At 45.1% G+C, this 26,150-nt stretch overlaps 1 protein-coding gene across 23 annotated transcripts in view; it reads left to right on the top strand.

Annotated features, from left to right (window-relative positions):
* Positions 1–26,150, top strand: part of LOC133398016 (receptor-type tyrosine-protein phosphatase delta-like) — a 100,596-nt gene that overhangs the window by 66,804 nt on the left and 7,642 nt on the right. For 3 of the 23 annotated variants that reach the window (XM_061669560.1, XM_061669557.1, XM_061669555.1), the window contains 23 exons: positions 60–170; positions 3,032–3,301; positions 4,254–4,835; positions 5,148–5,293; positions 5,366–5,510; positions 7,101–7,406; positions 8,071–8,264; positions 8,442–8,468; positions 8,716–8,833; positions 9,616–10,203; positions 10,525–10,622; positions 11,098–11,354; positions 11,811–11,904; positions 13,460–13,669; positions 15,253–15,413; positions 16,524–16,535; positions 16,727–16,839; positions 19,471–19,512; positions 19,964–20,061; positions 20,948–21,071; positions 22,959–23,134; positions 23,620–23,739; positions 23,827–23,981. In XM_061669560.1, coding sequence (XP_061525544.1) covers positions 60–170; positions 3,032–3,301; positions 4,254–4,835; positions 5,148–5,293; positions 5,366–5,510; positions 7,101–7,406; positions 8,071–8,264; positions 8,442–8,468; positions 8,716–8,833; positions 9,616–10,203; positions 10,525–10,622; positions 11,098–11,354; positions 11,811–11,904; positions 13,460–13,669; positions 15,253–15,413; positions 16,524–16,535; positions 16,727–16,839; positions 19,471–19,512; positions 19,964–20,061; positions 20,948–21,071; positions 22,959–23,134; positions 23,620–23,739; positions 23,827–23,981 — 4,147 coding nt within the window. Of the gene's footprint in view, positions 1–59; positions 171–3,031; positions 3,302–4,253; positions 4,836–5,147; positions 5,294–5,365; positions 5,511–7,100; positions 7,407–8,070; positions 8,265–8,441; positions 8,469–8,715; positions 8,834–9,615; positions 10,204–10,521; positions 10,623–11,097; positions 11,355–11,810; positions 11,905–13,459; positions 13,670–15,252; positions 15,414–16,523; positions 16,536–16,726; positions 16,840–19,470; positions 19,513–19,963; positions 20,062–20,947; positions 21,072–22,958; positions 23,135–23,619; positions 23,740–23,826; positions 23,982–26,150 lie in introns of all 23 variants that reach the window. The other 20 variants (XM_061669559.1, XM_061669556.1, XM_061669553.1 and 17 more) reach the window with 12 other exon arrangements.

The raw sequence follows: 26,150 nt of genomic DNA, 5'->3' as shown, positions 1-26,150 counted from the left end.
GTGTGTGTTTTTGCACGCTTTAATTCTCCTCTGCCACCCTGTTTGTTCTTCCCAAACAGGAGCCCTGCAGATTGAGCAGAGCGAGGAGTCGGACCAGGGAAAATACGAGTGTGTGGCCACCAACAACGACGGGACGCGCTATTCGGCGCCGGCCAACCTTTACGTCCGAGGTATGACAACAGCGTGAAAAGTCATTTTTCGATAAAAGCCTTCGGGGCCCACGTTGTTAAATATTGTAAGTAGCTCTTGAATTGCTTTGAAATTAGATTTGAGTTTATTTTTTTGTTTTTTTGCACTTTTACCCGCACTGATGTGTGAACCTATTATACAGTATCCGCTCTGCTATGCCTTTTTCCGGCCCTTTCCGTCCCCCGGCCCACTCTCTATTCCTCCCTGTTGAGCAACATTGAAAGGACATAAAAGATTTTAACGTCAGCGTTTCACATTACCGCGACTGATTAGTATGTCAGTGGCATATTTATACGACAGTATAGTATATTTTGAGCTCGAGCATGGATGTCACTTTGTCCTAAAGTTAAAGCGCTTTTTCAAGTTTGAAGAGGCTTTTAATATGATCATTCGCTGTCAGTCGTTTTCAAAGCTTTCAAATTTTGACTGATATTCCAAGACACACAGTGACAAAATAAGCACTGAAGCTACCAAAAAGAAAGAGTCGACTCTTCTTTCACCAGGAAAAAAACAAGTTTGTCTCGCTTTTGACTTTCTTCAGTAATCAGCAGTATCGACGTGACAAGCCACGACCTAATCGTGTTCTTCTCAAAAGCTGTGCTGATCTCAAACCCAAAGCGACGCATCGCTGCCATCAAACATACTTTACGAATATATTCGTCTTTGGCAGTAAACGGTTGGATTCCACTTGACGAATAGAAACGTCCAGGGCAGTGAATGAGTTAAATGTTGCAAAATGGCCAAAATGGGCAGATGTATGTACATATAGCTGCTCAGTAGTGCCCCCCCGATGAGTTAAAAAAAAAATATATAGATTACCGTCCACTATCAGTGCATTAGAAACATTTGAAAGATGACCCCCTCAACACCAATTTGGCCAATCGACAGAACGTTGGTTGGACGTGTCATAACGGGATGCATGGAAAAGGTTGAACAGGGAGTCGGCCATTTTTGGCCCGTTTAACCCTGCTTCTGCCTTTAATTCCACTTTGCTTGTAATATTGTGCTTTCAAAACAAAGTTATTTAGTCATAGACATGTGGACAAAAGTGTTGGGACACCCGGCGAAAAGGAACTAAAGGTCGTAGTTCCATGTTCTTCCACACCAAACGAGGTGAGGAATTGTAATTCAACCCCGTATTGATTATGAAGACGATTGTCTCAATACTTTTGTCTCATCCGCGACTTCTTCTGACTTGAATCTTTGCTGTTTAGTGTTCAAGTAATATCTAATCAATGATTTGAGCTTTTCAAGCAGGATGTTAGACGGCAAAGTCCTTCGAGTTGTTTAATCTGGACGCCTGTTTACTCTCCCCCTTGTTTTTTCTCCTTTATTATTTTGTGTTCATTTTGTTGTACCCCCCCCCCCCCCCCCCCCCCAAAAAAAAAACCCATCCATCTCCCCTCAGAGCTGCGAGAAGGTTGGTGTGTTTTCTCTTTCTCCGATTTACAGCAACGCACACTGTTCATTCACAGAAATGCTCAAGTTGTCTCGTTTTTCTTTCATTTGTGGAGAAATGGGCATTGTTGGTTTCCGCAGGACCGATCTTTTGCATCTCATTTGCATGTCGTCAGTGTTCCTGCTCGGCCTCCCGAAATCCAGTCAAAATGCGTATTTAACAGAACGAACGCACGCTCGGCGAATGGCGTTCCTAGCCAATCTGTTCTTAATTGTAATTGGCACTAAAGACGAGTGTTAAGCTGTAAAAGCAACCTTGCCCCCCCCCCCCCCCGAGAGATTGCGGGGAGGCTCCTGGAAAGAATGGCGGCTTATTATGACGAGCCCTCACAAATGTAATGATATTCAAATGAGCGGGATAATATTATGTCTGTGGGGGACGCGTGTGTGCGCGCCGTCCGCTTGGATATTAATTAAATCTGGAGTATTTAATAATGAACGAGCAGAGCTGCTCGGCTTGGTATTTAGTGCAGGACGGAAAAGGCAGCAACACTGTTTATTTTCATTCAGTGTATGCTATATTTATAATATTTATACTGCATTGATTTATGAGTGGTTTTGTGAGGACAACTTTCTGTCTACAGTTCAGCCTGTTTATTATTGTCATTATCATCGTCATGAGTTGCATTCTTTCCCAAATAAATAAAATGTAAGTGCAAAGCTATTAATAAATGAACTGCAATAAACTCAATTTTAATTTATAAAAAAAAAAAATACAATGAAAATAATGTAATTAATTCGCTAATTTAAATATCAAAGATGGACTCATTAATTGATATATTTTTATCATTCAGTATTTAATTACTTTCCCCAATGTTATTATTATTAATTCATTAATGTTAGAAATGTAATAGTTTAATAATATATAACAATATTGTGTATAATTATACACATACTGTACATTTGATTATAGTTTCAGCCAATAATAATAATTATTATTTTACAATTAATCCTAGTACTAATATTGAACCCTTCGACGAAAGGCCCAGACTCACTATATCTCAATATATACTTTATATGACCATAAAAACATGTTTATTAAATTACAGTAAATAATATAATTACGTGATCATTATGTTGCTCTAGTTGTCAACATTACATATTTTATATTCGTTGTATGATATTGTATATATGTCCTCAAAAAGCAAGAATATTCTGAGTATATTTCATTATCGTCGGCCAAAAATGCCCACGTCTTGTTGTTATGATCATTATCGTCATTTGCGCTCGTTCGTCACCATCACATCAAGTGGTTGTGCGTACTTTGCACCCGTGTCCAGTGCACATGCATGCAGCGTCGTGTCGGTGGCTCGCCAATCGCGCCCGCCGCGGCGAAATCGGGGCGTCGTCTCAGCGGGCTCCTTGTGTTTGTGTCCCGTGGCAGTGCGCCGGGTGCCGCCGCGCTTCTCCATCCCGCCCACGGACAACGAGATCATGCCGGGCGGCAGCGTCAACATCACGTGCGTGGCGGTGGGCTCGCCCATGCCCTACGTCAAGTGGATGCTGGGCGCCGAGGACCTGACGCCCGAGGACGACATGCCCATCGGGCGCAACGTCCTGGAGCTGACCGACGTGCGCCAGTCGGCCAACTACACGTGCGTGGCCATGTCCACGCTGGGCGTCATCGAGGCCGTGGCGCAGATCACCGTCAAAGGTAACCGTCGCCGCTCCTTAGTTGGTCCGCCTCTCAAATGACAAAAAAAAAATAATGTACAAAGTGTACAGTACTACTGTGCATTACTCTATGTTGAAGCATTTAAAAGGTGTTTAAGATGATAGAAAATGTTATGAAAGTGTGGTGGAGGTTAATAACATTAATAACAGTCTTGGTACTACTACACTACTACTACACTACTTAGATTAATGCTGCCAATGCTCCCATTTACTACAACTAATACTCCTATTTGCTACCGCTTACACATTCCCTTGCACATAATACCGCTTACTATTTCTGCATACTACAACCAACACCACCGATGAATGCCACTTATAATGATCACCTAGTACTAATAATCTATAATCTCCGCAGGCCCGCCGCCGCTTCTCACCCGAGCGAAACTCACATCGGTGCCGCACGAGCGCAAGGACGATACGGCGAGCGAGGGACGGGCTTTCCTTGTTCCGGAGACGTAACCGAGATATTAGTCACAATATAACAGCCTGACAGCGGCGGCCCCCTGTAGCATACTTCAGACGGTGTATAAAGACAATCTATTGCTGGTGGATTTCCGCCGCGTGAGGAATTAAAACCATAAATTCCGCCGCTAAATTATTCACGCGGCTTCAACAACGTGCTTTCAAACACGAACGGTGTTCACGCGCTATATCGCAGTTCACAGATTGTTGTCATCTTGCATAATTGGCCGACTTTGAGTGGACGCTTTTGTGGTAAAATAGCAGAAAACAAAACTGTAAAACCAACTGTAAAAAAAAAAAAAAACATAATGATAACACATATATATGTATATATATATACACTACTTTTGCAGTTTATAGCATCCATTTGAATGTTTCCATAATCTCTCAATAACGCAGATTTTCACATATTGTCGGTGGGTCCGGGAATGATCCCCATAAGCACCGTATTAAGAACACTATTTCCGCAGCATTGCCCAGGACTCCAGGCGTCCCAGTAGTCACCGAGCGCACCGCTACTAGCATCACGCTGACGTGGGATTCCGGCAATCCCGAACCGGTGTCCTACTACATCATCCAGCACAAATCCAAGTACTCGGAGGACTCGTACAAGGAGATCGACGGCGTGGCGACCACGCGCTACAGCGTGGGCGGCCTCAGCCCCTACTCGGACTACGAGTTCCGCGTGGTGGCCGTCAACAACATCGGCAGGGGACCGCCCAGCGACGGCGTGGAGGCTAAGACGGCCGAGCAGGCGCCCAGCACGGCGCCGCGCCGCGTCCGGGGACAGATGCTCAGCGCCGCCACGGCCGTCATCAACTGGGAGGAACCGGAAGAAGCCAACGGGCAGATTATGGGCTACAGAGTGTACTACACCCTGGAGTCCAGCCAGCACGTCAACCTGTGGGAGAAGCAAATCGTCCGGGGGGCCAACTTTGTCACCATCCAAGGCCTCATCCCCAATAAAACGTACTACATCAAGGTGCTGGCCTACACCTCGGTGGGCGATGGACCTCTGTCTCCGGATCTGCAGATCATTGCAAAGACGGGAGGTGAGGTGGCTTTCATTTCCTCGTGGGAAACGATTTCCGCGCAAACATTTTAGTCACAGGCGCTTCCGAAAGTCGGTTCCAGTTGTTAAGGGGCTGTAAACGTCTCGGGGCTGTCAACAAACGCTAATCCGGAGAACTCCAGGAACAAAAAATGCAAATGCCTTGTTGTCGACTCACAGTAGAAAAAAACCCAAAAACATGTTCTCTCCCGACTTACTTAGCCGTGATTTATAGCCACGACTATTTTGGATGACAACACGAGCCTTTCTTAAAATACGCTGCGGCTCGACATCTCTTCATTCCGATGCCTAGTTCCTTCCCAACCGACGGACTTCAAGGGCGAGGCCAAGTCGGAAACCAGCATTTTGTTGTCGTGGGTCGTGCCGGTCCAGACGGGACAGGAAAACCAAATCACGGGATACGAGCTCTTGTACAAGAAGAGGGAAGACAAAGACGAGGTAACGCTTTCAATTTTGACCCCTGAATCCTCACCAACCTGACGAGCCGTCCTCTTCTTTCTTTTTTCCCAGAGGCGAATCAGCTTCGAGCCCACCTCGACGTACCTAATGAAGGACCTGAAGCCCTTCACCACGTACGCCTTCCGCCTGGCGGCCCGTAGTAAACACGGCGTCGGCGCGTACACCAGCGAGATCTCCGCAGAGACCCCGCAAACACGTAGGTCTTCCTCCGTCACCGCCCGGGGTGACGCCTTTGAAATGTACACCGCGCGGCAAATAGTTGAGAACACCACAGTTGGCCTTAACCCTCCTGTTATCTCCTGGGTCAAATAATATTGAAAATGCTAAATATATTGTGACAAAAAGTGGCTAAAGCTGGGCACATCGAACCACAAACATGTTTTGTGTACACTTATCCCCTGATATTAGCAGTATAAAACATCATTCAGGGAATTTGTGAATAATGAAACGCTAATATGGGGGGATTTCTGTCCTCAAAAAACAAACAAACAAACAAACAAAAAAAAACAAACATAAACAGGAACGTAAATGCACCAGCAGGTCTCGAAGCGTCTGCGGTTAAAGCACAGTTCAAGCATCGGCGAAAGGCCTGTAAATAAGTGTTCACCTTTAAATGTGAAGTGAGCAGATGAGGTCGAAGGAGGCTTCACTCGAGCGTCTTGGAAGCCAAAGGGCGCGCTTGGCCTTTCGGAAAGCCTCCTCTCGACTTTGCATGCCAAAAAAAAAAAAAAGGAAAAAGGACCGACTGAGCTTTCTGTGAAGCCTGGAAGCAACTTTCCGAATATTAAAGGGGACATATTATGTAAAAGGGAATGTTTTTTTTTTTTTTTTTTTTTTTTTTTTGGATGTACACAAATCCATGAGTCTCTTTTGTGAGCTGCCCTTTTTTTTTTTTTTTTTTTTTTTACAAAATTGTCTCTATAAGCGAGCAATTTCGATTTTAGCTCGTTGACATAGACAGCTGAACTATATGGAAAGACGGACACGAGCTGGCTCCCGATAGGCGGCACGTTACTTACTTTACTCGACGACTCGTCACGTGAACAAAAGAATTGCGAGAAAAAGCCTAAAAAAAAAAAAAAAAAAAAAAAAAAATGCCACCTTTAAAAAGACCAATAACAACGGCCTCACAGAAAGTTCGATTTGTGTCAAAGCGCCGTGACAGTTCTATGATTTGGAGATGTATGGCGTAAATGTGAGCTCTGTCAAAGACAAGCTCGCGGCTATCAGGTAGGTACGCCACACCCGAACACCCGGTTGGATGCATGCCGATGTTTGAGAACCTACTAAACAAAATCATGTCTCCTTGGGAAGCTTCTCTGTCGTACAATCAGGCTTTTACCACAAACCAACAGGCTTCGGAAAGGTTGGTGACGAATGCAGTTTTCTCCTTTACAAACCCATTGAACGCATCAACCTTTATGTTTTTGGATTGATGGTAACTGCTTGCCAAATTTGCATTGACCAATAAGATCGTAGATGATTGTGAATCAGTTATGGGATATGTGATGTGTATGTTGGGTAGCTTACACAAGGCATAGCTGTCCTCTTTCCAACCAACACCCTCCATTCATCATCAGTTTTGTGTTACACTTTGTGTTTTTTTTTGGTTCTTTCCCATCTTTCATTGTGCTTTGTCCTCATCATACTTTATTTTCCTCCCGCCCCCCACCCCCCCCCCCTCCCCCACCCCCAACCCATTGGATATTTCCACAATCGAAACCAAAACGATATAAACCAACGGCCTCGCCAAACGACAACTGGGTTCAAATCAAACACCGAGCAGAACCCTCCGGCCCGCCCACGGAAGTCAGGTGCTCGAGTCCCACTTCCACGAGCATCCTGGTAAGTTGGCAGGCGCCGCTGACGGAATCGCAGAACGGGATCATAACGCGATACAGCATCCAGTACGCCGCCACCGAAGGGGAGGACACCGCCGCGCGACACCTCGCCGACATCCCCCCGGAGAGCTCGCGGTACCTTTTGGAACACTTGGAAAAATGGACAGAGTACCGCGTGACAGTCACCGCTCATACAGACGCCGGAGCGGGACCGGAAAGTACGCCGCAACTGGTCCGAACAGAGGAGGACGGTATGTGGTCTCCAATTCCAAAGCCTCGCCATGACAACAGTTACTAACAATCCCTTCCGCCTGCTTCTAACAAGACTCTCTGGACTTTTGAACAATTTAATTTTTGTCCCCCCCTCTTTTTTGCCTCAATTTCAACACATGGTACGGCCACTAACTTCCAGTCCCGTCTGTCATTTTTGAAGCTTGGACAGTGGGATTGTATTTTTCTTTTCTTTTTCTTTTTTTTTTTTCCTTTTTTTTTTTTTTTTTTTTTTTTAAACAGAAGGCCTTTTTGACGTTTTTCAACTGTGATGTGGTAGAATCATTTTGATTATCATATATTTTTTGCTTGCTTCATAGCCAAAAATTCTTGCTGCGCTTCAAGCTGTGATTCACTTGAAGCCACACTTTTGGCTCCACATGTTTTTCCCACTCTACCCATTTTTAATGTTTCAAGATTAGGTCAGTTGCCAGACCTATTTTTGCTGTTATTTTTACCCCCTTTTGCCATTGTTGAAATAATGTCGCCGCAATTTTGTGATTTTTCATTTTTTGGTGGGAGGGGCACAATTTTGCGCGACGGAAGAAGAGTCTAAACTGCGAGTGAAGGGGTTGACTGTTATTTTGACCTTTTATTATTATTTTTTTTTTCCGTTCTATCCCATGGTTGTCCCCCCTCCCCCAGTTCCTAGCGGGCCACCTCGCAAAGTCGAGGTGGAAGCTGTCAACTCGTCGTCAATTAAAGTCATCTGGCGCTCGCCGATGCCCACCAAGCAGCACGGGCAGATCCGAGGGTACCAGGTGCACTATGTCAGGATGCTTAATGGGGAGCCCACAGGACAGCCCGTCATCAAGGATATCCTGATTGATGATGCCCAGGTACGCACACCCTCCTACAGCAAACCAAACAGCGTTTGCCTTATCGCCTTTACCTTCACCGACGTTCGGGGGGGGAAAAAACGGCTATTATAAATCATATGACTTAGCTGAGCAACTGCAGCAGTGATTAATGATTATTTGGCTTTATGTGTTGTCTCTTTCCCTAAACCTAATCAGTGGGAATATGATGATTCAACCGATCATGTGAGTAGTGCAACCAGAATTGAGTCTCGCCTCCCCCGCCCCCCCACTGTCGTCCTAAGCATGAATGGCATGTGATTTTTGTGCAGTTAATCAATAGCCAGCCTATCAATATATGTAAAAATAAAGACCCAGCCGTCCCCACCCTTGTCCGATGACGCATGCCCCGACCTGCGAGAATGTGCCTGTTCCGTGTACTTGTTGTTAAATAGCCATAAATGCACGTCATTGAAGTCCCGCGTCTCGACAGGAAATGGTCATCTCGGAGTTGCAGGCCGAGACCACGTATGCCGTTACCGTGGCGGCCTATACCACCAAGGGCGACGGCGCACGCAGCAAGCCCAAACTGGTTACGACCACTGGCGCAGGTACGTGCACGCGTCCGCTCTGCCGCAGCAGAAGCGATTGGACCGGGATTCTCAAATGTTTAGGGTCACGGGGGGGGGGAGGACGCGCTCACATTTCGACAGATATAACACCATGTGTTGCCTGTTTTGAGAAAACTGTTGTCATGTTAAATGTTATGATAAATTAATCAGTCATGAGAATAAAGTTAAAGGTAAAAAGTTATCTTCACAAGGATGTATTTTGTAGGGATAAGAAGTCCATGATACATATGATATTAAAATGATCAATGGAAAAGTGATATTTTCATCTATATTTGAGTTTGAAAATTACAACTTTATTCTCATAATATTCTGCCTTTTATTCTTTGATTCTGGAAAGTATGGCTTTACCTGCTATAAAATGGGACTATATTCTCTTTTTAAATTTCACCTTACGTACTTGGGGGGGGGGGGTAAATAAATAAATAACTCCCCGGGGGACAGGCGACCCCAGTTTGAGAACCACTGGATGGATGAAATTGTCCAGGATACGTCGACAAGAGCAAAATGTAGTTGTAGCTCGTTCACAATATTTCCATTTGCTCGGGGTGTAACGAATGCCAAAAGGTCACGGTTCAGTCCGTATAAATCAGTACAACGCACCAATACTGTAATCGAGTGTTTGGAATCAAGATTGAGTTATAGTATAGATTTCTGAGTTGTGCCAAGGTACGTGGTTAGTAAGTCTTTAACATTCCGGATGAGCTGGAAACATGTAAAGTGCTTCGTAACATTGCTCCTCTTCTCTACTGCTATCGCCTCAGTTCCTGATAAACCTCGGCTAATGGTCAGTACCACCAACATGGGCACGGCTCTCCTCCAGTGGCATCCCCCGGCAGTCAGCCACGGGCCTCTGCAAGGTTACCGTCTTCGATTCGGCCGCAAAGACCTGGAACCGTTGACTGTCATTGAGTTCCCCGAGCGGGATAACCACTACACCACCAGAGAGATCCATAAGGGCGCCTCGTACACATTCCGGCTTTCGGCACGCAACAAGGTGGGCTTCGGCGAGGAGACGGTCAAGGAGGTGACCACCAACGAGGACGTGCCGAGCGGTTACCCTCAGTGGATCACGGCCGACGCCGCCACCACGTCTACCGTTCAGGTCAGCTGGCAAGAGCTGCTGCTGGCCGAGCGAAACGGCCACGTCGTCAAGTACGCGCTGCAGTATAAGGACATCAACAGCCCGCGGAGTCCCTCGGAACTCTTCATCACCGCCCCCGAATCCACAGTGGTCTTGGACGGCCTTAAGGCGGACACCACTTACGATATTAAAATGTGTGCCTTCACCAGCAAGGGTTCTGGTCCCTATAGCCCAAGTGTCCAAATCAGGACACAGCCTTTGGATCAAGGTATGACCAGTCCCGCAGCCATCTTAGCTCTTGCTTGCTATGCCCCCCGTGCAGCTAACAACAAGCTCCAAAAGGCAGCGCGTAACCAGAAGGTATTGAGATGTAGTCGCCCTACCCTTTGAGCTAATTATTACCTCCCATGCGTTTGTGTGTTAAAAGTCAGTCATTACATGTGAATGTTGGTGTTGAGGTAAGAGGACAGTGTTCAGGGTACAGTAAACTGCTTTTGGGGGTGTTCAGAAGGTAAGTCCTAGCGTTGGCAGTAAACGGCAAGCGGATGTCCCGTGCCTAAATCAGCTGCTCCCCACTTTCTTTTAGCAGTGTTTGCAAAAAATTTCCACGTGAGAGCTGCCATGAAGACGTCCGTGCTGCTTACGTGGGAGATTCCCGACACCTACAACGCCGCTCAGCCTTTCACGGTGAGTCATCAGTTCCGGTAAAGCCACGGGCCTACTTTTGACGCGAGGCAACAGTTCCGCGGCGGTCCCTAATCCCCAAGCCAAACATCCAGATGCCAACCTTGTTTTCATGGCGCGCCACATTGCAGTTTTGTTTGTTATAAGGGCAAAACCGCAGAAATTATAAGAGCTAGAAGTTGAATGGATCACCAAAAATCACAGTTTGGTACGAACATTTGCTTTTAAGGTCATGATTTGGTGCTCAATTTTTGCTGATTTAACGCCATTTAAAAAAAATGAACAAAACCTATCTTTTCTTCTTACAAAAGTGCATTGTCAGGAGTTTTTCTTTTTTTAGATATTAATGCAGGCAAGTGCAACAGTAACATTTTGAAAAGTGTCAATGAAGATACAATTGAAACACGAAAAATGGTATTTGTGGCTGCTTTGCCATTTCAATCAGTTGTACGTGAAACATTTCCTTCCTTGCATCCAGATCCTGTACGACGACGGGCAAAGCGTGGAGGTGGACGGCAAGCTGACGCAGAAGCTGATCACGGGGCTCCAGCCGGAGACGCAGTACTCTTTCCTGTTGACCAACCGCGGCAACAGCGCCGGCGGCCTGCAGCACCGCGTGGCCACCATGACGGCGCCAGACATCCTCCGCACCAAGCCCTACCTGATCGGCAAGACCAACTCGGACGGCATGGTGACGGTGGAGCTCCCTTCGGTGCAGACGTCGGAAAAAGTGCGGTGAGTAGGATTCGTTCGGGAGTACGGATTTCTGTTGCTCCGCGTTTCGGCGCGACGTCTCTCTAGTCTTTGCGAGCCTCGAAGCCCCGCAAGGTCCCTTACTGCCGTTCAAAGCCAGGAAGGTTGACAGCAAGGCCAACACAGCAGCACATCCCATTGTCGCCTGACACTGCACACCTGCGTTGGCCTCTGATGACGATGAAACCCTCCTGTCATGTTGTTTTTGGGATAACGATGTTACATGACATGAATATCGTTCGTAGATGAGTAAATAATGAGATAAGGTATACAGTGTTTATTGTCATTTTTGTGTGTGTGTGTGTGTTTCTGACATGGATGATCAAACAGTATTGCAGTCCACGAGAAACAAACGTAACAGCGGGATTAAGCTCATCGGTTTCCCAACTTTGTGAGCATTTCCGAGCCCATCTGACCTCGACGCCTTGTCCTTTCCAGGGCGTACTACATCGTGGTGGTGCCCCTGAAGAAGCAGCGCGGCGGCAAGTTCGTCAAACCCTGGGACAATCCCGACGAGATGAATTTAGAGGAGGTAGGCGACTTTGAGGCGCGCATCTCTTCAAAAGCGTTCCCGTGCGAACGAGAATCATGAAGTAGCCGCTCGAGTGCACCGTAAAAGCCAGTCCCCCTCGTCCTCTTTGTGGCCGTTCCAATTACCTGAAGAGCCGGGCTGCGTGCCTCCATCCGGAGGCGAGGCTAGGGACGCGCAACACACTCGCTAACTTTTATATCGAGCCCATTTAGCCATTTGAAGAGCTTCGCTCCAAGATTCAAAAGCCGTGCCTCGTATTTTCACTGCAGCATGATATATCATGCGGCGTGGAGGCTGAAAGAGAGCGCGCGCCCCGTTCCATCTGGCATTGGCTTTTACAGCTCGAGCCTCGAGGCCCCGAGGCCCCCCGTGTCTGGAGCCTTGACCGATTGCCCAAAAAAGTCGCAGCGCTGTCAGAATTTATTTGTTTGTCAATACTGGCACTCACCTTTTCACAACTTTTCCCAAGGGCAACTAGATTCCGTCGCTGTTGACAGCAGAGATGATTGAAGACATTATCGGGCGGCACCAACAGCCCCGCAGCCAAAACAGAGCAAAACACGCACGCACGCACACGCACACGCACACACACAGTGTGATGTGAATGGCAGGCGCAGGCATTGTTCACACGCTGATGACCCACGCACACGCGTCACAGATGTAAATCTACAATGATTCCAGGGCTATAATTAGCATAATAATCAACCTCACGCCGAGTAAATGGACTTCGCACAAAAGGCAATCTTGATGCATCTTTTTTTTTGTGTTTAAATTGTCAGATTTTTTTTTTGTAATAACTATACATTTATATACGTGCTTATTAAAATGTTTTATATACAATTTTCACTTATTCCCTTACGCTCATGGAGATTGGGAATTCGGAACTGCCAGTGTAATACCTGTATTTGAGGGGAAAAAAAATAAATAAAAAATATATATATATATATATATATATATATATATATATATATACACACACACACACACAGGTATATACTTAAATGTCTTTTTTTCCGGTCAAATTGACCTGTTTAAAAAATCGAGAAAAATGTATAGTAGTTTCAAATGGGCTTAACCTTCTTTTTATTATAAATGTTTACATTTGCAAACACATCCCCATATAGAGAATACAGTATTCAATATATCGACCCATCAGCGACTAAATATGTATGTACACTTTTTCTTTGCGTTTTTCAACTTCAGAGTCCACACAAACGCACCTTATTTCACCTCAATTAAACTCACAAAGTGTGGATAAATTGTAATTACATAACAGAGAGTTAAATAATGGAGAGACATAATTGCAGTTTGAATTGATTTAGTCACCGTTGATGCTGTTGCGCTGTTTCATATCCTTAATTTTCTTGCCAAAAGAAGAGAGAAGTCAGATCTCGCAATGCCTTCCACTATCGCCATTTTCAGCTTGTGCACAAAGAAAGGAGAGAAGAAAGAAATCTTGACAGGCAGATATGGTTTGTTGTGGTTTTTCATGCGTCTGCTGCAGCGCGCTCCCACATCTTATCGTGTGCCTCATTTGCTCCCCCGCACACTGTAGCTGCTGAAGGAGATAAACCGCACGAGCAGAGCCCTCCGGCTCCGCAGGCAGGCGGAGCCCGAGGCGTACATCGCCGCCTACTTCCGAGACCTGCCCAAAGACTTCACGCTGGGTGACGGCAAGTTCTACGGCGACTTTGAAAACAAGCAACTGCAAAACGGACAGGAGTACATCTTCTTTGTGCTCGCCGCTCTGGAAATATCTGACAATGTGAGGTTAAAACTTTTTATATTGAATACAGAGCCAGCGTGACGCTCCTTAGCTAGCTTCATGCTAACACAGAATGGGAAACTCCATAGACGGGCTAACAAATAGTATCTATGTGGTAGTGTTACAGCATTTTAAGTAAAGAATATTTGAACCCAAACGGTGCTGCAACACATGTAGACTGGCAATACAGCAATACTCACAGGCTTATATTCCTTATCCTCGGTGAAAAAAAGACATTTGTGTCTCGATGACAGAATGATACTGCCCCCCGCTGGCCACGTCACACATACCAGAAGGAGGTGCAATGGATTCATCTTGATGCGCAAATGTTTTCATTCTTATTCCCATGGTTTTTATAAAGCACAATATTATAGAGTGCTATTTTATTTAAAAAAAACCAAAACAAAAGGTTTTTTGGGGGGCGGCGCCTAGAACGAATGAATGGCGTTTACATTTGCGATACAAGCGTTTCGAGCATGGTCACGGAACGAATGAAACTCGTGTGTCAAGGAAGTTGTCCGTGGAAACACATGCGGTATATAAACGCCACGGGTCTCACCATCTATGAGCAGCACTTTTTAAGTGTGAGGGGGGCATCCACGTGGTCCTCAATAGTCTTTGCTTTGTCAAATAGACGCATAGAGTGAGTGGGCCGCCGTTTGCTCCCGCTTGAACGTGTTAATTTGAGCCCCTCTAAGATTTGCAAAACTTGAGAAGCCCGAGGGTGTGAAGCCCCCATAAGACCAGAGCTGATTACAAGACCACCTCGATAACGGGGCGTCTCTTTAATTACGTCCCGTCTGCCTTATCTCCTCAGCTGCAGCCTCAGCGTGCGTGCGTGCGTGCGTGTGTGTGTGTGTGTGTGCGCGTGTATGTAAATGAAAGCGCAAGAAAAGCGGCATGATTAAGTAGGCAAGATGATGGAGCGGAAGAGCTTGAGGGGTGTATATACTTCCTGCCTCTTACACTACTTCGCGCACCTTGAATGCAGGTAAAATGATAATGGCTCACGAGCAAATTTCTCCAATTTGCTCACTAAAGCGTCTATTTTCATTCCCAAAGGACCTTTTTTTTTTTTTCTTAATCTACTGCCGGAGTATGAAATAGCTCAATCAAGGTAGCGGAGCTAATTAGGATTGGTCATCTTTGACAAATTTGCACAGAACTAGTAGTGCTTCCGTTATTACAGAACAGAAGTTGTGGGTATTGATTAGATATATGCCCATTGACACCGTGCAACATTGCGGAGCGACTGCATGTCAGAATCTGCTGGTGAAAGAAAACCTCAGCACGTAGCCTAAGATCATCTTTAAAGCTGTGCAGGGAACTCGTTCGGTAAGACTCATCCCATGTCAAGAGTCTTGTCACTTAACGCTATTCGTCGAGAAAGATGCTATTTCCACTTCAATCATTTTTAACACGACGCAGATTCCACACTTGAATCCATATGCTGTTTTCGTAGATGCCATGAATGCCAATTTTGCTATTTTTCCCCCAGATCAATTGTTGCTAGGTAGAATTGCTCAGGCTCCAGCGGCCCAAAAAGGAAATGTGTTCTAAAATGTAAATTGTCATCTTTTTAGATCATGTACGCCACCAGCCCGTACTCCGACTTGGTGGTTTCGGCCGACATCGACCCCCAGCCGATCATCGACGAGGAGGAGGGTCTCATCTGGGTGGTGGGCCCCGTCCTTGCCGTCGTCTTCATCATATGCATCGTCATCGCCATCCTGCTGTACAAGAGGTGAGCGCTACGATACAAACGCACGACTACGTTAGATAGGAATGCATAACGGCGTCGACCTTTTCCTACGAGCAAAGTGCGGCATCAATAGGTTGTCTTCTTTTTAGGAAAGTGTAATACTCACAGTCTGGATTACAACGTGCCAGAGGTGAGAGTTCGTCACATACCGTACGTCCAAGTCATAAGTCTCAAGAATCAACCACGTCGAGTCAAGTCGTTACTTAGGTTGAGCAAGTCATACTAGTATTTTAAATTGAATGTTTGACCGTCTATCGCTAAGCTAAACTGTAAGGTTTATGTTTCTTACCCGTCTTTGCGGGTTTTATAGTGATGGATCAAACGGGATGTCAGGGTTGTTGTCTCTTATCTTTGAGTCGCAAATCTTGCATGTTGCCAGTCACCCCCCCCCACCCAACCCCAATTTTATCAAAAGCATAATCCGTAAATCCAAATGTAATCATCTACGGTCCTCCGTTTGATATTTTCCTCACGAAGTGGGTTGCCAGCTTTGCGCGCACGTGAACAAAAAATAACTCTTCCTTCAGAACAAAATAAGTGGCACACTGTCTTGAAAACGCCCATTTTCAACTGTAAACAGGAAGGACTTCAAGTCTAAATCTAGTCTTTCGTAAATTTTGAGAGAGAGTCCTGAAATCGGCGAGTCTGACTCGAGTCAAGTCATGTGACTTGAGTCCCCCACCTCTGGTGTGTACTGTTTTGAAAGTTTGTCGTGAGAAAAACCTGAATACATGTCGCATTGCTCCCCCAACCCAACCTGATGAATCAATAAGGCGCCGGTTGCAGGAAAAGAAAAACACAGCAATTAGAAGCCGAGCGATGACTTTTATGCCTGAACAAGAAGCAATCAGCTGAAAATGTTCGAAATCTTGCTTGCACCTGGCGCGCGCACGCTATGCGGTTTGAAATTGAGCCCGTGCCTACAGAACCAAGCATTGTCTCGGAAGCGAGTCGTCGCTAAAAAGCCAAGACTGAGCTGTAATTGCTATCACTTTTTTTTTTTTTTGTCTGTGGATCTCACTTTCTGAAGCCAAAGCGCTTACCGGCTAATGTTTGTTTCGATATTTCTCTTCTTGCTGACCAACGGAGCAGCAAACCCGACAGGTAAGAGAGCCAAGGCAGCAAATCAAAACTTGCTTGCACTTGTAAAAGAAATAAACGAGTAACAGCCTCAGAATTAAGCACACAGTCGCATTGTGTGACTCCTATAGTGCCCCTTTGCGACGATAGTCCCGTCACAGCGTACCCTCATTATTGTCACGGCCTCAATAAAAATGGACTGTTCCCCGCTGCAGGAAAAGGGCCGAATCAGAAGCGAGGAAAGGCAGTCTCCCCAACAGCAAGGAGATGCCCTTGCATCACCCCACCGACCCCGTTGAGCTCCGCCGCCTCAACTTCCAGACGCCTGGTGAGTTCTTGTCCAATGAAGCCGATGATCGTTCGATGTGGAGATCAGTACAAAGTCTCGGATGCGGGTGAGGAGTTTGGACATGCGGGAGGAATTAATCTCGGCGACTCGGTCATCAGTTAAGGGTGCCTCCTGAACACTTAGAGGTATTCTGGGCATGTGTCAACCAAGTGGAGGACTCAAGGTAGACTTCGAAAACATGACTTTTTGTTGTGTGTCCTTGTTGGAAGCGGCCAAGAAAAGGGAGGCCTGGGGGCAGCCCAACCTGGAACAAGCAAGGGACAATGCACGGCACCTGCAAGGTGGTTGTGGCACTTGCTGTAATCTGGCTTCCTTTGTCATTCCCGCTAAGCGACAGCATCTCTCGGCATTCCCACCCAATGTTTCCGAGCAAATTCCAGTTTAAAGCCTTGCGCCGGAGACCGTGGACAGATGCTGAGCGAACGCAGACATTCGAAGCGTTTTGGAGGCGAGGCGGGGGTCATCACCGACGGCCTCTTCCCCAGGGATAGCGCTGGTTCGACACCGCGGAGGTGGACGCGCAGACTTGACAGTCTGGTGGCAGCTGTCAACCTGCCAGGGTTGGAGATTTCATAATAGCGCTGTGCAGTGCTTCAACTTCGGCGAACCAATTTTTGGCGAATGCAAATCAGACGCGTTTACTCGCTGGGATCTGTTGTGGTGATGGTGTTTTGGCTCATGCCTGTAAGCATCCGGTGTCCATTTATCAACTGGGAAGACTTTCTCTGGCACCGGCTGCTTTGAGGACACATGGGCGGCAGCCAATAATGTTGCATTATCAAAGCGCCATCTTCCAGGTCAGCTCGTATGAAAGGATGATGAATTATCCCTGCAGGCTCATTTAGGAAAAAAAGATGATGCATATTTATGAAAGCCCTTTGCAGAGAATTACTGGCTGTTATGTGTTTTTTTTTTCTTTTTCGTTTTGGCTCCGAGTGATCCCATCCGCCCCACTATCACAGTCTCCTTCTGGACCGAACAGCCTTTGTCGCTGTTCTAGAAAGTACGGGACATACTCTTACTACCACTTTCTCACAATACAAGACCACCTCTTTCCGTCCCTTACCTCGCCGCCACCCCTCATTGGGCATTTTCATCTTTAAGTATGCTTGAGCGACCGACGGAAATGGTGCTTTCATTGTCACCCGGTGGTGGAAATAGATTTTAGGTTGCAAGCTGCGATAGAAACACCCTTTCAGGGAGATGTGAGAGTGGATGGGAAAATGAGGCCCTGCTTCCATTAGCTAATGCCCACTTGTGCTGGCGACTCGAATGAAGTCGAGGAGGGAGCAGGCGCCAGCGCTCGTGTCACACAACAATGGCCAGAGGCTGGAGTGAAGTTTTCTAGTGCCTGTTGTGGTAAAAGTGTATGAACCTCACCGCCTTGCGCCTGTATGGACTGTCAGCTGGTCAAAGTCCGTCAACTTTGTACAGAAACTTGTCTGTTTTGCATTACAATCAAACCCCCGTCTATTAACAAATTGACCTTTTCCCTAAAAAAAACTATTGGTGGTTCTCAGTAGTAATTGGTAGCCACAAAATAATGAAGTGCTACATTTCAATTGTTGTCAAATCTTTGTATTTTGGGGAGGAGCTACATGTAAGTTTAGCCTGGTTTGTTTGTGGAAGTAACAGTCTTCCCCGCATGTGCATGCACACATACACACACACACATATATATATATATATATATATATATATATATATTTATTTTTATTTTTTTATTTTTTTTTTTCATCACAAAATCTGTTAGCCATTTTTTTAAGGGTAATGTTGTAAGATGAATTTGAAATTGTGGAATCATAGTTTGAGACGTATTTATGGTTTAACCAGGGGTGTCAAACTAAAATGTATAATCGCCTCATCATAGTGTTTACATATGCATAATTGCCTCTTGCATTGTTTTATTCGATATATATTTCAACAACAAATTCAAAAGATGGAAAATTGCGACAAGCAAATATTTTAGTATACAGCTGTTGTTACAATGGAATTTGGTAAAAAAAAAAAAAAAAAAAAAACTGTTAAAGTTAAGAAGAATTGCAATTCCGATTCATTTTTTCTGCTAAAATGAAAAGAATAAATGCTCTTAGCAAGAAATATGAAGTAGACACTTGATTTTATTTGGTGCGCCGCATGAAATTATGTGGCGTTCCAGATCTTGATACCCATGGTTTAAACTATTAATGTAGAGAATGATAAATATTTCCTGAGAGAAGAAGAATCAATTACTGTTTTTGCTGTCGGCAGCAGGACTCGAGCCCTATCCTTCGCAGATACGGAGGGTTTAGTGTTCCTTGAACGCCCGAGTCCGGCTTGTGCCGCAACGCTAGTTACTGCTAATGCCGTTGACCTAGCCTAGCATCTAGCATGACGTGACTAATAATTAACCCATTGAGCAGACGGGCAAATCATTTCACTCTCTTCATGCTATGTTTCCACCAAGCGGTTACAGTTCGGTTTAAAGGCTTTCAGACTGTTTCGCTCGAGGTGTGCCAAAATGGTTGCCTTGTCCGTATCCGTTGTTTTTCACTGCTTGGTGTAAACAGGGCTGTACACACTTCACCTGGCCGCTATGACGGCTATATTTAACAACCATTTCCTCCACAGGTACGCGCTCGTCCGGTCACCCAAGTAGCCTCCATTTGTCAAGTTAGTTGGCCTCAATTACGCATTTGCCATGAATTATCTTCCCCCTCCTTTCCCGCCTAGCCTCCTATCCCCATCTAATCCGCTTTGGTGTTTTAACGCCGTGTCATCACGGGGAGGCGGGCAAATGACAGGCGGGGAACATCAATCATCCCTCCGAAGTAGATCTCTCGCTCTTAACATCTTTTCCTTCCCATGCTAACTTCCCAATCTACAGTAGCGTTCTGTGGGAGACGTGTGCGCTGACTTCCCATTGGCCTCCATGTCGGCTCCATTCAAGCATGGCACACAAACTAGCCTAACTCGATCAAATCTTCCACCTCCACGCTGCTCATGCTCATCTAATCAGTTTGCCTGTGCTTGGGTTCTGATTTTTCGGGGTTTGTTTTGTGGTTGAAATCCCAAAAGTAAAGCATGTGCAAACGACTGAGCTGCAATTCCCTCTGATTGACAGGTATGGCGAGCCACCCCCCAATCCCTGTCATGGACCTGGCTGAGCATCTGGAGCACTTAAAGGCCAATGACAACCTCAAGTTTTCCCAGGAATACGAGGTGAGCGGCGATGACAGTCGAGCCGGGGTATGCCGGCGACTGATCGGAAACTTTGTTGCGGCGGGCGGAAGCGCTAAACGGCGTTTTTCCCGCCCAATGTAATCCCATCATCGCGCGGGTAACAACTATATGTGTGCTGCCCTAAATGGCTTGATGTAGTTCTGCAGCCGCGTTGCTCTTTTTGACACGTGATACGACGTGGAATGTCGTATTATTTCATCAATATATTAGGGCAGCAATATAAACAGTAATCTCGCAGTGACCTGTTTTATTTTTTATTTTTATTTTATTTTTTTTTACAATTTCCTCTCTTGATAGTTTAAACTAAATAAGACAAATCACGATCCCCAAGCACTTTATCATTTCAAACCCATCTTACATTACCCTAAAAAAAATTAATAATAATGGTTTACAGATTTGATTTTGGGAAAAAAATGCACCGTGAGTGCAGAGAGGTGCATTCCCCAAAGGTGCCGTAATATCACACGATAATACTAATCAAAACTCACACAGTAAATCATGAAAGATGATTCCGTTTGTAAAGTGTCTCAGATTGCAGGAAGGTGCGATATGAAAACAATGTGGAATAAATGTTCAGCGCAATTAGAGGTCCCTCACAAAAAAAAAAAAATGGTGAATTTTCAGCAAATTGCTGGCGATAACTTCCACAGAAGTTTGTCAGTAGTGGACCGCAACTATGCGGGGATAAGTGTATTAAGATGAAATATACTGATAGCTTTTTTCGGAAAGGCCGGCAACTGGGTATCCCGGACATCAGTTCAACAAGCGCAAAAGACATTCTTCCTTTGACTTTGTCATTTTATTTATTTATTTATTTTTTGGTGATATTGTCTCACTGACGGCCAATGTTGTTCTCCCGCCGCAGTCCATCGACCCCGGGCAGCAGTTTACCTGGGAGCACTCCAACTTGGAGGTGAACAAACCAAAGAACAGATACGCCAACGTGATCGCCTACGACCACTCGCGAGTCTTGCTCTCCGCCATTGACGGTATAATACACCCTTCCTCCTTCGTCACAGCGCAAGCTCACTGTACTTTTTTTTTTTTTTTCCCCCCCTCTCCCTTCTCCCTCCTCACACCAACATGTCATTTGCTTTCATGCCGTGGGTGCTCGCGGGGAAATAGATGGCTTTTTGAAATAGGCAATTTTCTCCCCGCCTCGCTGAGCTAGGCACTCGAGTCCGATTGAACAATCACCTGCAAAAACCTGAGCGATGCAAGTAGGTTCTATTTCTCCCTGGCGCCGCGATTATTTTTTATTCACGCTCAGGCTTCACATTAAGTCTCGGGCGCATCGAACGGGGACTGAGGATGCCAAATATGCATATGTAGTTGCCACGTTGGAGTTGGAACTCAAGCGTTCAGTCGCAACATGCATCACATGCACAACAAGGTCATTACAATAAGCACAACATGGAACCTGTCTTTAACTGAACAATAAAAAAAATAATCAGAAGTTAATACATTTACCTCACTCGTTCATAACAGGGGGAAAGTTCAATACATGCACCACATTCAAACCAAGGAAATATCCCTTTGCAGTATCACAAGGAAAATTGTCCGTTATACATTCATAACAAGGGAGAGTTGTTTGGACAAATATGACAAACGTGTCAGGGTTCTTTCACACCAAACCCATCAAGCCATTCCTTAATATTGCGCTTGTAATGGAATTTGAATTTTTTTGTTTCTCCCAGTTCATAAGCAGACAGAGCAAATCACATAATTAATGCAAATCCTGACTGGCAGATGGCATGAATTCATCCGCTCGCATAAATAAACATACATTCACTGCCATTAAGCAAAAAAAAAAAAAAAAAAAAGTTTTTTCTTTTCAATTTGAAATTAAAGTGGGCTTAATTGTGTCTTATCCCTTGTCCGTCAATGAAAATGTGTGGACAGCAAACAGAGTGGGGGATAACTGGGACATAATGCAAGCATGTGGCTTTTTCAATATGCTTTTTTTGTCCATCCACTAAAAGTTACCTGGGAGGAAAGAAACCCCGGAATGGAGAAGGGAGGAAGGGCTGGGGAGAGGGAGAGTGGGGAATTCTCTGAGACGTGGCGCCCATGCAGATGAGACTTATCTTGGTGGAGCATGTGTTTGCCGAGCCCCGAAACTGCCAGTCCTGAAGCATTGACTGGCTGTCAGCTCTGTCTCTTTGCTTTGGATTAGAAATATCAAAAAAAAAAAAAAAAATGTGCCTCTCATATAAAATAAGCAAAGGGAGGGACGAAGGGAAGCTTGTTTTCCCTGCACTGCAATTTCAACTACTTTTATTATTTTTATTTTTTTTCAAACTGTAGATTTGTGGACGCAAGATTAGGTACACCTCCAAATAGCCTATTTTCTATTGTGCGTGCCATCGGGCTTTTGGTGTTTGTCCTCATTAAATAGATAGCAATGCTTTCTGTGGATTGACATTGACTGAAATATATTTATTTGGGGAAAAAGGTCCATTATTATTGGAAATTTTAAAGCTCGTGTTAAACATCCCACAACAATCGCAAACAACAATCAAAACAAGTGATTTTGATCATCCTTTATTGTTGTTGATTTTTTTGTTCTTTTATTTAGTAAATACTTTTTTATATTTTTGGATATTAATGTAAAAACTAATTTGTAAAAAGCAGCTCTATAATGATTATTTTATGTTATTTAACTCATTCACTGCCAGCCTTAACAGTTAACATGGATATTTGACTTCTAAAGCCGTCAATGGCAGGGAATGTGTTAATAGGATTGTTTTATATAAAAATTATCAAAATGGTTTTTTGTTCCAAAATGAATGTTCCACATTGAATTCCTCCTTCCAACAAACGTCCGCGTAATCTGCCCCTTTGATTGACCGTCAACCACCCCAATGTCCGCGCAGGCATCCCGGGAAGCGACTACATCAATGCCAACTACGTGGACGGCTACAGGAAGCAGAACGCATACATCGCCACGCAGGGCTCCCTGCCAGAGACGTTTGGGGAGTTCTGGCGAATGATCTGGGAGCAAAGGAGCGCCATCGTCGTCATGATGACCAAGCTGGAGGAGCGATCCAGGGTAAGAGGCAACATGACGGGATTATGCCCAAAGAGGGCCGAGGTGTGGGAAAAGAAAGAACCTGCTGCATTTGGGTGTGTATTCTCCAGCCATGGCAGAGGGCTGTGCAAGAGTGAATACCTTTCCAATTTGTTTGCCCAACCAGTTGTCACAAAACGCCATGAAGGGATAGGGGGTGGGCCAAAGAGAAAACAATATGAATTGAGTTTGGTAGATTCTTGAATATTCCAGCCTTGGGGAAGGTCTGCGATTCAGTGAGTGTTGTTGTAATTGGTTTGTTGGTTAGGCAAAAAGTATTCTGGGCATGGACTAAGAAAGATTATGTTAATATTTGGTATCGATTTTGATTCGTGGGCTGTTCGGCCTTGGGGGAGGTCTGCGATCCTGTGAGTGCCACTTGGTATGGATCGACTGTAGATCCTTGGGTGCTTCTGCCTTGGGGGAGGTCTGGTTCTACTTCCATAGTGTATGCTCTTTCATGGCAGGTAAAATGTGACCAGTACTGGCCCACCAGAGCGACAGAGACATACGGCCTCATTCAAGTGACTCTGCTGGACACGGTGGAATTGGCCACATACTGCGTCAGGACATTTGCACTTTTTAAAGTAAGGACGCCACGTTGCTCCTTGTAGGAGGTCTGCAATCACTTATGATTGGACTCCCATTGACCTGCTGGCTTTTCCGTATTGTAGAACGGCTCCAGCGAGAAGAGGGAGGTCAGGCAGTTCCAGTTCACGGCCTGGCCGGACCACGGGGTGCCGGAACACCCCACGCCTTTTCTGGCCTTCCTGAGACGAGTAAAGGCGTGCAACCCCCCGGACGCAGGGCCCATGGTGGTGCACTGCAGGTACTAAACTGTGCAAATGACAAAAATAACCTCAAGCATGAAATTGATTCCCCCCTCTCACTTTGCTGGAATGAATCTATGAATACGTATGACAATGTACAAGGGATTTTAATCATTTTAATGGGTGAACTCATTAGCAAATAAAAGCTCCCAAAATCATTTTAATGCTAGGTAGATGAACCCAGAAGTCTCATAGTGTGTTTAGCGGGGTACACACACACACACACTTTGATTTTTAATGTCTGTCCATCCATTTTCTATAGCGCTTGTCCTCGCTAGCCTATCCCAGCAGACACCTTGGACTGGTTGCCAGCCAATGATTCAAGTGCAACTATAATACAGTCTAACTATGATCTTTAAAACTGGAAGTGTACCACAAGGTATGATTCCAAACTTTATCATGTCAAACTCATTTTCCAACGTTATCCGTAACAATAAAAAATAGCGTACAGATAATTTGTTTGTTTTTTAATAGCCATTGATGCATCAAAGACTCATTTGCTAACAACCCAGGCTAAACATAGCTCCTCCCCAAAATGCATAAATGTTGGAAAAGCCAAGTGTATCATACTTCCTTGACGCCAATAACTTCTACTATTCTGTTAGCCGGGGCTTTGGCACCATTTTGTGGCATTTTTAGAATTTTTGATTTTACAGAAATAAAAACATTTAAAAAACAAATTTTTTAAGAGAATAGCAGAAAAAATGTGAACAGGTGAATTCGTAAATATTGAACCGCAAATAGGCAGGAGTTCACTGTTTAACGAGACGATTAATTATCGGTGCCTTTTCCGTGCATACGCTAATTTGGTCTTGAAGAGAACCTTTCATCCCACACAAATCAGCTGACTGGGTTACTCAGAAAGGCTTTGAGGAGTCCTGGTGTCATTCGACTCAGCCAAAATCCACCCCCACGCACTGCCACAAAGCGAGCACAGATCTGTCGCTATGCCGCAAACACGTCGCACATCATCGGGCCCACGAGTGTCGGCCTTATCCCCTTGGGTTCTCACATCCCAAACAAACGATTCGTAAGCCGACTCCATCAGTGTCCGGATTCCCAGCAGAGCGTTTTGTGTCTCAAGCCAGAACGCCATCAGAGGAAGAGAAACTACACGCCAGAGATAGAAACTGGTGTCAGAAAGCGACAAAAAAGGGAACGAGGCTTAGCGCAGATTTCGAAGTAACACATTCCGTCGTTAATTAGCGCGGCTTGCTTCCGATTGAATGTGGTAACTTTCCACAGTGGAACAGAATGTGCGACTTAATGCAGATGGGAGCTTTTAATTCCACTGGGTCCCTATCAGATCCCCCCCCAAAATAAGTTTTGTCCATCCTTCCTTGATGTTTGAATGCAATTTTAAAGCGATCCTATTTTTAATTTAAACGCCAACAAAAGGAGCAATTTGAGTGTTGTGTGGACGTCTCTGGAGTTAACAAGAAGAAAGCTTTCCGGCTTCTGTCATGCCCAAGCTGCAAAACTAGCTCAAATAAAGCCGAAATCAACACATTTCAGTCCCTCGGGTGGTTGAGTCAGTGCACAAATACAAGGCTTATGCAAAGGCTATATAGCATTACACATAATTAAGGATGTAACATTTATGTGGCAGTGATTGATAGGTTGAGAAAATGAAGAGCCAATACTTACCGTTACCACGTTATTCTTTCTATGTGTCCTTTAAAGACAATCTTGTCTTTGAGATTTTGTCTGATTGCGGCCATCTTTGCACAAAATATTAGCAATGACCAACGCTCAACAGCAAAAGATTGTGTTTTTTGTCATTGGTGTTTCCGACAACTGCCCTAATACACTAAAGTGGTGTGGTGAGATCCAGACCAGACATATTGTGTGATAAAGAAAGAAGCAATTCAAAGGTGCCCCCACCTGGCTGAAATGTATACATGCAGTAACATTCCATTTTATGACACACATTTCTTTTTTGGGAGAAAAAAGGAAGGTCAAACAGACCCCTGGAATGAATTGCATTCAGGTTTTACAGACGGTTAACGGCACACAGTCAGCTCACCCTGGTATGCTCGGTGTGTGCGTGTCGGTCTGTTTGGCACGTTAGCTGACAGCAAGAGATTTGGTAACAATACATATGTAATTGCTTTGGCTGCTCTGCATCCTTTATCTTCTCGCGGCTCAGTGCAGCTGTATTTTACAGT

This window comes from Phycodurus eques, chromosome 23 (genome assembly GCF_024500275.1).
Source record: "Phycodurus eques isolate BA_2022a chromosome 23, UOR_Pequ_1.1, whole genome shotgun sequence".
NCBI classification, from domain to species: Eukaryota; Metazoa; Chordata; class Actinopteri; order Syngnathiformes; family Syngnathidae; genus Phycodurus; species Phycodurus eques.
The sequence above is the reverse complement of the archived record's forward strand: the minus strand, read 5'-3'. Positions and strand labels throughout refer to the sequence as shown.